Source organism: Tachysurus vachellii, chromosome 4 (genome assembly GCF_030014155.1).
Source record: "Tachysurus vachellii isolate PV-2020 chromosome 4, HZAU_Pvac_v1, whole genome shotgun sequence".
NCBI classification, from domain to species: domain Eukaryota; kingdom Metazoa; phylum Chordata; class Actinopteri; order Siluriformes; family Bagridae; genus Tachysurus; species Tachysurus vachellii.
In genome coordinates, this window is record NC_083463.1 from 2,125,461 (window position 1) to 2,137,960 (window position 12,500).

General features: G+C 38.2%; 1 protein-coding gene across 1 annotated transcript in view; it reads right to left on the bottom strand.

Annotated features, from left to right (window-relative positions):
- The window catches only part of oca2 (oculocutaneous albinism II), a 99,824-nt gene that overhangs the window by 68,615 nt on the left and 18,709 nt on the right, over nucleotides 1-12,500 (bottom strand). Inside the window, exons 8-12 of the mRNA XM_060867026.1 lie at nucleotides 12,247-12,329; nucleotides 8,951-9,104; nucleotides 3,461-3,532; nucleotides 1,932-1,997; nucleotides 709-765 (exon numbers count right to left, since the gene is read on the bottom strand). Coding sequence (XP_060723009.1) covers nucleotides 709-765; nucleotides 1,932-1,997; nucleotides 3,461-3,532; nucleotides 8,951-9,104; nucleotides 12,247-12,329 — 432 coding nt within the window. The remainder of the gene's footprint in view (nucleotides 1-708; nucleotides 766-1,931; nucleotides 1,998-3,460; nucleotides 3,533-8,950; nucleotides 9,105-12,246; nucleotides 12,330-12,500) is intronic.

The following is a 12,500-nucleotide window of genomic DNA, read 5'->3' on the forward strand; positions in this document are numbered from 1 at the left end:
GAGACCCCACCTTTAAGACTCGCTTATTCTGGCTTTTGGTTTATAATCATTTTCTGTGTTTTGTATATATAAATATATATATATATATATATATATATATATATATAATGCCCCCCGGGTATATATATATATATATATATATATTTAATGCTGTGAAGCACTTTGGTTCAGTTTGGTTGTTGTAAGGTTTTATATATATATATATATATATAAATAATTGATGACTGATTGCAGCGTCTCTCTGTAATCTGTGGTGAACACACGTCACCTCTTCAGGTTTAAATGTGGAATGTCATTAAAAGAAGATCTCCGTAGCAGAAGAGAATGATGTGTTTCCAGGTCTTTCATCATATCTGTCCCACTTTCCCTCGTTTACACACGTCTCCATCCTTCAGAGCCGAGCACATTCTCTATCCACATCCACATCACAGTCAAACAGCACTGACTCTGACTCAGAAGGAATTCTGGGAATTCTCACTTGTTTACCTCCAGATTTATTAACATTACATCAATCACTCCTTTAAATAAAATCACTTTCATTTAATCCTAAATCATTTAAATGGATTATTTGACTTTTTTTTATTTTTTAAACATTACTTTTGCTGCTAACAATAGGCACTGTCATAAATATTATATAAATGTATAAATATAAGAACATTTACTCATTTATATATAACAACTTTTTCTTTAATAAATGAATAAACTCACCTTAACAGCACAATAATCAAAAAAGCCAGTCTCTGAAAAAATGGCCACCAAAATCATCTGAAAGTGGGAAGAAAATGTCAAAATTAGTTTTGAGACTTTGGTGTTTCTCGTATATTCTGATGATATTTAGAGAAAATTACAGAAATAAAAAAAATGTATTTTTATCTAAACAAAAATATTTAACCGTTTTTAAATGAATCGCTGTTTTCCGAATTCTGTGTTGTTCTAATCTAGAAGTCTGTTCTGCTTCATTTTATGCTAGGGGTGTGCAAACTTTTGCACTCTGCTATCCGTGAACGTTAGACATAACTCCATCCTGCGAATCATTTAACCTATACCTTTTTTTTTTCATTTCGTCTACAATAAAAGATCCTAACGCATGTTTCCATCGGTGTTGATTAGACGCAGTTGTTTCCATGGTGACGTAAAGATTATACAGGACTAAAGTGTGTGATGTGAGAGTGTGTTTTGGCATCTATGTGGTTGTGGTTTGCGTTAGAACACTAAAGAAAATCAAGTTTCGACTCACAAAGCAGAAATAAAGGAAGGTGAGGAAAAAAAAAAGAAAAGCAATCTCACGCTCCGTTAGACTTCGCACTGATCTCTGACCTGCTGCAGGATTTAATTTAACCCCTTATACTTTTAACATTTAACTCCATCTTACTTCAATTTTTTTATTATATCACACTGAATAATATACTTTACATCTGCAGTGAATAAATGTAATAGAGATTTATTAAGTTATTAGTTAATTAAATTCTGAAGAATAAAAACCATTTAAGAAGTAAGTGAATCACCAGAGGAGTCATTTAAGAAGTAAGTGAATCACATGGGGGTTACTTGTTTATTTAAATGAATTTCTCTATGGGTCATTTATTAATTTAAGTGCATCACATTAGGAGTCAATTCCAAATGTAAATAATTTATTCAGTGAGCCAATACATGAGTTTACTAATGTAAATGAATCGCATGTAGGAATCGTTTATAACTATAAGTTAATCCTTTAATCAGCCATTTACTTATGTGAATCACTGAGTCAATGAGTCATTTATTAATGTAAGTCAATTATTCAAAGAGACAACAAATAGTGACTCATAAAGAGCTTATGAGGGAAAAACTGTTTAGATTCACAGGCGTTCCACAACATAAAATGTTAATTGTTAAATGGTTAATTGTTAATGTTAAATGTGTGTGTGTGTGTGTGTGTGTGTGTGTTTGCTCACCATGCCAAACAACAAGGCCAACGTTTCAAAGTCAATCCACTCCACAACTGTCATCAGGCTGGGCCTCTGCAGAGAGTGTACACACACGCACACACACACACGCACACACACACACATACACACACACACACGCACACACACACACGCACACACACACACACACACACACACGCACACACACACACACATGCGCGCACACACACACACACACACACACACACGCACACACACACACGCACACACGCACACACGCACACACACACACACACACACACACACACACACACGCACACACACACACGCACACACGCACACACACACAATACATTATGAAGCTCTATTTCAATATTTTTATAAGGAAAGAAGAGGAAAACAAAAAGTTACTATTTACAAAAGACAAAGATGGGAAAAATGTAAACAAAAAAGTATTATATTTTAAATTATATTAAATATAATATTTAAATAAAGGTTAAATGAAAGTTATAAGGAAGAAATGTAAGAGATTATATAGAAATGTATGTTTTTTAGATTAGAAATGTAAGCGGGTGATTTTAATGTCTTTTAATGGTCAAAAAAGAATAAAGAATAAATAACAAAAGCTCTAAAGTTCTACAGTGTTAGTTATAAAGCACCATTATTACATCCTAATGTAGTCTATAACACACTGATTCACACTGAATGTATTGTTCTAAAACACACTGTAATTACAGCTCAATTCTCTATTCACCGTCCATTAATGTAAATATTTATTGTCTCCATCACACCAGTGTGAAGTTCACAGTGGTTCATTTCTTCATTGCTGCTGGAGTTAAAGGAAAAAACCATACTGAGCTGGCATGTAAATTTATTCTCTCTCTCCGCTAATCACTGTTAATGATCGTCACTTCACTTCTGGGTAATTAAACATATTCTCAGAATCTGTCACTCGAGTGGCCTTCATCCGAAAAATATAACACTTAAACCCTCCAGAATTACTGAGGATGCTTTAAAAAAATGGAGGAGGAAAAAAAATAATGCATAAATAATTGTTTTAAGCATGTTTTAATGTTAGTGAATCACTCAAGGAGTCATTTATTAATGTTAGTGAATCCCTCAAGGAGTCATTTATTAATGTTAGTGAATCAATCAAGGAGTCATTTATTAATGTTAGTGAATCCCTCAAGGAGTCATTTATTAATGTTAGAGAATCCCTCAAGGAGTCATTTATTAATGTTAGTGAATCCCTCAAGGAGTCATTTATTAATGTTTGTGAATCACTCAAGGAGTCATTTATTAATGTTAGTGAATCCCTCAAGGAGTCATTTATTAATGTTAGTGAATCACTCAAGGAGTCATTTATAACGTTAGTGAATCAATCAAGGAGTCATTTATTAATGTTAGTGAATCATTCAGGGAGTCATTTATTAATGTTAGTGAATCATTCAGGGCAGGGAGTAATTCATTTATTATTGTGTGATTAAAGATTAAAGGAAACTAAAGATAATGTAAACATGTTTTATTGTGTAAAGATGGAAAAACACGACACATACATCTCCGACATAGGCGAGGGCAGCGAGAGCGGCCAGCGATCCCAACATGGCTGCCAGGGTGCGGTGTACGATCTACAGGAAGACAACAAGAACCTCATTATCAAAAGACAAACTTACAATTTTATGGAATATTAAAGCCACATTAAAGCCTACGAGAAGGAAAGAAATTAGGTGGAAAACATAATAAAAGAAAAACAAACTAAAACAAACAATCAAACAAACAAACAAATAAATAAATTAATAAATAAATAAATTTCCTTGACAGAAAAAAAATTAACTTCTTATATTTTGCTAAGGTTCCAATGTGCATCCTTTTATTTTTATTTTTTAATCCCACTTTTGTTAGCATTTATTGCACTTTTTCCATACGCTCACGTGCCCATTAAATGTTCATTAGAAAATGAAGCGTGTTCATTCAGGTGGACAATTGAGGAAATTTATTCAAAATTAAACTTAATAAATGTTTTTATACTTTTGCTTATAAATGGTTATGACCATGTTATGACACTGTAATTACAGTTAATTGTCTTTACGTTATCGTAACTGACAACGTCACTGACTCTGGGGTTATTTTATTTATTATTTTGTTATTCATTATCTAAAGTTGACATAAAAAATGAGTTAAGTGAAATATCATTTTGTTGACATAAGGTTGTTATGACACTGTTACGTCAGTTAGGTGTAGTTTCTCCAATCTTAATATAGAGATTGTTGTTGTTGTTGTTGTTTTGTTATCTGTGAAAGAAATTGCTCTAAACTACAAGATCAATAACTGTAACATCATTCTGACGTTAGTGTCATAACAATCTTACACCGCTTGACTCATGCAGTATGTCAACTTGACATCAAGAGTCATGTGATGGAAGTCAACATGAAGAGAAATAACGTTTGGATAAAAAGAAATAAATAAGTAAATAACAAATCGTTTAAAAATATATATACTATCAGCTTCAAAACCTGACAGAGAGAAGACAAAAATATATAAAATATAAAATAGTGTTGGACTGTAGATTGAGATAAACAGTGTACACAAATGTGTGTTTTTTGCAGCTTCGTCTACATTATTTTTATCCTATTAAACGTTCAGATGAAAAATCTGTCAGATATTCATTCACTCACTCACTCATTTTCTACCGCTTATCCGAACTACCTCGGGTCACGGGGAGCCTGTGTCTATCTCAGGCGTCATCGGGCATCAAGGCAGGATACACCCTGGATGGGGTGCCAACCCATCACAGGGCACACACACACTCTCATTCACTCAAACAATCACACACTACGGACAATTTTCCAGAGATGCCAATCAACCTACCATGCATGTCTTTGGACCGGGGGAGGAAACCGGAGCACCCGGACGAAACCCCCGAGGCACGGGGAGAACATGCAAACTCCACACACACAAGGTGGAGGTGGGAATCGAACCCCGACCCTGGAGGTGTGAGGCGAACGTTCTAACCACTAAGCCACCGTGCCCCACTGTCAGATATTTTAATTTAGAATTTCTGATTTCATCTATTTGGCTCGTTCCGCTCGTTCTTTCTATTTTATCTTGTTTATTCGTCTAATTTGTTTCCGTCTTCCCCGTTTTGTGAGGATGAGGAACGCTGAAAGTCGGGCCACTGTGAAAAAGCGCTGGCACAATGACTTACTTTTCCACTTTGAATGTTCCTCTAAAAAAATCCGCCTCTTTTATGTTCTATCACACACAATGTCCTAAAAACACACTCTCTCTGCACTTAAATCCAGAGGAATCACTCTCATACAGGCAGAATCACTGTAATCATCCAAGATGGACGCCGTCGTCACAAAGTGGCGTGTGTCACTCACTGAAATCACGGTGTTCAGTCTTTGAAGCACAATATCTGGGAGGACTAAGATAAAAGTGTAGAGTGTTTTCTCTCTTTTATAGAATAGAGTTGTGTGTGTGTGTGTGTGTGTGTGTGTGTGTTTGTGTGTGTGTGTGTGTGTTTTCCTCTTACATCCTTTGAGATGTAAGATTTTACATCCAAGAAATTCAGCATGCATTATTTATGTGTCATTTAACGCACATCAATATTCATAAATATTCAATGCTAAAGGTTTCGCTGATTTGAAGCTCTGCATCATTTCGCAACAAATATCCATATTTTTAAGCTGATTACACAAGTCCTAGCTTCATGACACTACTTTGGACGCTCATTATATACTTATTTATATTCAGATTATTTTATACACCTATTATTTACACCACAGCAGTGTTGAATTCAAAACAGGACTTTTTCACCCTTCCTATAAAATGTGACATCTTCTTGTGGATTTGTGTAGGTCATAAATCTACACAAAATAACCCACAATATTGTGGCTTTATAAATGATTGTATTTGTATATGTTTTAAATTTTGCTCCCAATTTTTTCACATTTTGCATAACATTTTACATGTACATGGACTTTAATGGGAGGCGGGTCTTAACGTACATAAATGAATATAATAGGTGGAGCTTTGTAAATATAGACATGTATGAGAGGCGGGGCATCGTGTAGTTTAGATTCATATAGGTGATGACGCTTTGTGTATGTGGACTTGTTAAGGAGGAGGGGCTTCGTGGACATGGTAATATAGGAGAGGCGGAGCTTTGTGTACATAAACTTCAATGAGAGGTGGGGCTTCATGTGCATGGACATGTATGGGAGGTGTTTATTTATTATAAGGACTTTGCAGTACTTCAAGTACTCTTCATGGACTTCAATAAGAAAAAGAGTTGAAATATTGGACATGTACATGGATAAGAGGTGGAGCTTCATGTACATGGGAAAGAGGTGAAGCTTCATGTACACAGACATGGATAAGAGGTGGAGCTTCATGTACACAGACATGGATAAGAGGTGGAGCTTCATGTACACAGACATGGATAAGAGGTGGAGCTTCATGTACACAGACATGGATAAGAGGTGGAGCTTCATGTACACAGACATGGATAAGAGGTGGAGCTTCATGTACTGTACATGGATAAGAGGTGGAGCTTCATGTACACAGACATGGATAAGAGGTGGAGCTTCATGTACTGTACATGGACATGGATAAGAGGTGGAGCTTCATGTACACAGACATGGATAAGAGGTGGAGCTTCATGTACTGTACATGGATAAGAGGTGTGAACAAATCAGCCCAACGTTGTACTTCAGCCTTTATCCACTGGAATCTACCCATTGCCCCTTGACAGTGTTAATTTTTCCTCTAAGCTTCTTCGCCTCAGTCTGTGACACTGATTCATTCAGACAGAGTTTCTGCATGACGTGGCAGTTTCAGTGGAACTCCCGCAGTCTCCTGACCCCTCCGGCCTGCTCGACATGTTCACTCACGTGTTTAATAGGCATTTTAATTACAAATGAAACGGCTTCCTCCTGATCCGAGGATGATTAATTAGAGGCGTGAGGTAAATGCAGGGTCAGTGACCAGTCACAATGACTCACTGCTTCTCCTGCACTACTGTGGGCTTTTTATTCCATCAGAAGTGACTTGAAAGCATAATTTAACAAATGAACACCCCTGTGAGTGATATTAAAAAAATAATGAGTGCCTGTGTTCATCTTCATAGCTTATTTATCTTAATTAATAATAATTGATTCGTTTTAATTCATTTGTTCACGGCGGTTAATTGGTACGATTACAAATGACCCTGATACCTGGGTGTCAATACTTATACACACTGGACTTAATGTTAAGTTGTATACATTAGAGCATTAATAAATATTCATACAAACATCCATTAACACTGAGAGTTCATAACTTTATTAAAATGACTGATGCTTTATTAAAGCTGTAGTTTATCATTTGTTTATTATATTTTTAACCTTTGAGACAAATAAAAAAACACCACAATAAAAACACAAGCGCTCCTCATGAAGCTTTATGAGTCAATGAGATGTATAACGCTGTGTCATAAGACTGTCATAAGCATATCATAAACATGTAACGACCGCTCATAACCCCTCCTTTTAGCACAAACTGTCTATGGAAGGAGTCTCCAGTGTCAGTTTGTGGTTTCTCTGTAATAAAAGCTGCATTTTGGGTTTTTTTTGTCTTATAAACTGTAAGAGAGAGAGAATTAAGACAAACTAGTGAAGGAACGGCTCTTTATAGCTGCTATAACATAAGAGACAACAGAAATAACTTGCTTTGTAACATTAAAAGCAACTATAAATGGGTAAGATAAGATAAGGTTGTGGGTTTGAGGGGGAAGTCGTGGCCTAATGGTTAGAGAGTTTGACTCCTAACCCTAAGGTTGTGGGTTCGAGTCTCGGGCCGGCAATACCACGACTGAGGTGCCCTTGAGCAAGGCACCGAACCCCCCCAACTGCTCCCCGGGCGCCGCAGCATAAATGGCTGCTCCGGGTGTGTGTTCACTGTGTGTGTGTGTGTTCACTGCTGTGTGTGTGTGTGCACTTTGGATGGGTTAAATGCAGACAGCGAATTCTGAGTATGGGTCACCGTACTTAGCCGTACGTCACTTTCACTTTCACTTTTTTCATAAAAAGTGGGGTGTCATTCTTTAATTAAAAAAAAAAAAAAAAAGAAATATTTAGGAAATTGATGTTGTGTATGAGGAATAAAACACTTCAGGATGTGCCGCAGGAACACATTATAACCTCCAGTTGGCGACAGAGACGCTGATTATTTTCCTGTAAAAGCACGACACAGCGGTTTCTTTCTCCAGACGAGAGCTGTTTAAATACTCAAGACGAGGTTTTAATGCGTTTCTACAATTCACATAATAAACTAACAAATTTTTAATCCAAGAGATCTAAAGTCTATTTCATCTCTCATCCATTTCTTATCAAATTTTATACGACAAAGTTTCAGAGCTAAAACACATATTTATTGAAACACCTAAAGATCTCTTTATGATTTTACAATAAATTACATTAAGTCTCTGATGCATTCTGACACATTAGATTCTTTACAGCTAATTACAGGAATTTTCTCTCTTTTTTTTTTTTTGCTTTGTTTTTATTTTGTTTGTTTATTGTATAATTTAGTTTTTGTTTTTATTTTATTTTATTTTTTGTGATTTTAAATTTTTAATTTTAAGTTTTAAATTGTTCATATTTACCAACGTTATAATGTTTTAAAAAGCAAAAGAAAGTAGTCTTTATTTACTGTTTTTGTATTAGGAGAGTTTCATTTTCTCCATACTTTTTTTTTACTGGACTCTATTATCTGCATTATTTTTTAAAAAATCTACTGAAAAATACCCATTGTTAAATGGCTGTAAAATGTAAAAAGGATTTCAATAAAAAATATTAAAAAAAAAGCTTCAAATTTTTGTAAATCTATCTATTAAAATCATTATTAGATTTTACTCATTACATTTCTAGTCCCAGTGAAACCTGCAGGAAACTGAGTGCCCACTAGTGGTGAAGTGCAGCACTGCAGCAGTATACAGTTTAATATTATCAGGTATTTTGTGAGGTATGAAGCCTTGAAGTCAGACTGAAGAACTTCCACTTTACCTCAAAGATGATCAGCACGTAAACTCCAGTCAGGATGAGTCCAGCGATTAGCACCTGAGTTTCTACTCGTAAAGAAAGAGCCTGGTGAGTCATGGACAGAGGAACCACCTGATTGTCCTGCAGGAAGGCCTGCACATTAATCTGGATTGGAGCTCTGGAGGAAAAATTGTTCTTGTTACTTCAGTAACAACGCTGTAATCATCAGTTGACTTGTTCACCTTCAGTTTCTCAGAGTCTCTACGAGTCTCAGTTAGTGTCTATGAGCTCTATGTCTATCTGAGTCTCTCTGTGTCTCTCTGTGTCTCTCTCAGTCTCTGAGTCTCTCTGAGTCTCTCTGTGTCTCTCTGTGTCTCTCTGTGTCTCTCTCAGTCTCTGAGTCTCTCTGAGTCTCTCTGTCTCTCTGAGTCTCTGAGTCTCTCTGAGTCTCTCTGTGTCTCTCTGTGTCTCTCTGAGTCTCTGAGTCTCTCTGAGTCTCTCTGAGTCTCTCTGAGAGTCTCTGAGTCTCTCTGAGTCTCTCTGAGAGTCACTGAGTCTCTCTGAGTCTCTCTGTGTCTCTCTCAGTCTCTCTGAGTCTCTCTGTGTCTCTCTGAGTCTCTCTGAGTCTCTCTGAGTCTCTCTGTGTCTCTCTGTGTCTCTCTGAGTCTCTCTGAGTCTCTGTGTCTGTCTGAGTCTCTCTGAGTCTCCCTGAAAGTCTCTGAGTCTCTCTTAGTCTCTCTGAGTCTCTCTGTGTCTCTCTGTGTCTCTCTGAGTCTCTCTGAGTCTCTGTGTCTGTCTGAGTCTCTCTGAGTCTCCCTGAAAGTCTCTGAGTCTCTCTGAGTCTCTCTGAGTCTCTCTGTGTCTCTCTGAGTCTCTCTGAGTCTCCCTGAGAGTCTCTGAGTCTCTCTTAGTCTCTCTTAGTCTCTCTGTGTCTCTCTGTGTCTCTCTGAGTCTCTCTGTGTCTCTCTGAGTCTCTCTGAGTCTCCCTGAGAGTCTCTGAGTCTCTCTTAGTCTCTCTGTGTCTCCCTGAGTCTCTCTGAGTCTCTCTGAGTCTCTCTGTGTCTCTCTGAGTCTCTCTGAGTCTCTCTGAGTCTCTCTGTGTCTCTCTGAGTCTCTGAGTCTCTCTGAGTCTCTCTGTGTCTCTCTGTGTCTCTCTGAGTCTCTGAGTCTCTCTGAGTCTCTCTGAGTCTCTCTGAGAGTCTCTGAGTCTCTCTGTGTCTCTCTGAGTCTCTCTGTGTCTCTCTGAGTCTCCCTGTGTCTCTCTCAGTCTCTCTGAGTCTCTCTGAGTCTGTAATATAACATAAGATGACAGCAGAGCTACTGTTACTTTCCTGATACCTTAAAGTCACTTCACAAAAGTTCTGAAACAAGACCCAAAAAATTCAAGCACTGGAAAAAGAAAGACTTTTTTTACTTCTTCTTCTACAGATATCACCCTCTCCATAACCCCACCTCTCCATAACCACACCTCTCCATAACCACACCTCTCCATAACCACACCTCTCCATAACCCCTCACTTTATAACCACACCTCTCCATAACCCCACCACTTTATAACCCCACCACTCCATAACCACACCTCTCCATAACCACACCTCTCCATAACCACACCTCTCCATAACCACACCTCTCCATAACCCCATCACTTTATAACCCCACCACTCCATAACCCCACCTCTCCATAACCACACCTCTCCATAACCCCATCACTTTATAACCACACCTCTCCATAACCCCACCTCTCCATAACCACACCTCTCCATAACCCCATCACTTTATAACCACACCTCTCCATAACCCCACCACTTTATAACCCCACCACTCCATAACCCCACCACTTTATAACCCCACCACTCCATAACCCCACCACTTTATAACCCCACCACTCCATAACCCCACCACTCCATAAACACACCTCTCCATAACCCCACCACTTTATAACCCCACCACTACATAACCCCACCATTCTATAACCACACCTCTCCATAACCACACCTCTCCATAACCACACCTCTCCATAAACCCACCTCTCCATAACCCCACCTCTTCATAACCCCACCACATTATAACCCCACCACTTTATAACCCCACCACTTCATAACCCCACCTCTCCATAACCCCACCACTTCATAACCCCACCTCTCCATAACCCCATTACATAACCCCACCTCTCTAGAACCCCACCCTGTCTCGTTCCCAAGCTTTACATTACATCCTACAACAGAAATAGTTCTGTATATCGTATCCACACTGTCTCTACTTATTTATTTAACTTTATTCTAATTTCTTGTAATAAAGCAGGACCATGGTGTGTAGTCTATTAAACTTATCAAGTCATTAATTATTCAATTAATAATTATTAACCTCTATGTCTTCAGTTTCTCCCCTGAGTACAAGGCAGTGTGATTCCTGCCCCAGTGGTCCAGTACTAACACTTAGATAGTGCCACCGGGGGCAGAAACAACTCCAGGACCTCCATAGTTTTTATTTTACTTCATTTCATTATGATTTCTTTTTATTTAGAGAAGTATTGAGTTTAAGTACTTGGGTTCAACAGTCCAGAGTAATGGAGAGAGTGGGAAAGAGGTAAAGAAGCGAGTGCAGGCAGGGTGGAGTGGGTGGAGAAAGGTGTCAGGAGTTCTGTGTGATAGGAAAATATCAGCAAGAATCAAGGTGAAGGTGTACAGGACAGTGGTGAGACCGGCCGTGATGTATGGTTTAGAGACAGTGTCACTGAAGAAGAGACAGGAGTCAGAGCTAGAGGAAGCCGAGCTGAAGATGTTGAGGTTCTCTTTGGGAGTGACGAGATTGGACAGGATTAGGAACGAGTACATCAGAGGGACAGCCCATGTTGGACGTTTGGGGGACAAAGTTAGGGAGGCGAGATTAAGATGGTTTGGACATGTTCAGAGGAGGGAGAGTGAGTATATTGGTAGGAGAATGTTGGACATGGAGCTGCCAGGCAGGAGGCAAAGAGGAAGGTCAAAGAGGAGGTATATGGATGTAATTAATGAGGATATGAAGCTAGTGGGTGTAAGTGTTGAGGATGGAGAAGATAGGGAGAGGTGGAGAGAGATGATTCGCTGTGGAGACCCCCGAAGGGAAAAGCCAAAAGAAGAAGAAGAAGAAGAAGAAGAAGAAGAAGAAGATTGTATTTATTTACATAATCATTTATTTACATCCTACAATCCCAACACCGCTGGATCTGTTCACATACTACAGATTTTATTAGCTAACTGTTTTGTGTTTTATTTTCTAACAGACACTGAAGCATTTTACACTTTTTTACTCGTCACTGATGATGAGTGTATAAAAATTACCCAGCAAGCATCGCAAAAGTCCTGGTTTTGAGAATCTGGTCACTCCGTCTGGAATGTAGAGGTATGGTCCAGTTATAAAATACCTGTTTAAATCACAGAGAAAAATAAAAACAGAATGAGTGACATGCTGAGAAACATCCTGCAGCCTCCTGGGGAGTGAGGGCAGTGCAGGACATTTGCATTTAGAGTGTTGCTCATACATCACTGTCACTTTATTTACAAGCATGTGCTGTTGATTTGTAAAATGTGTCACA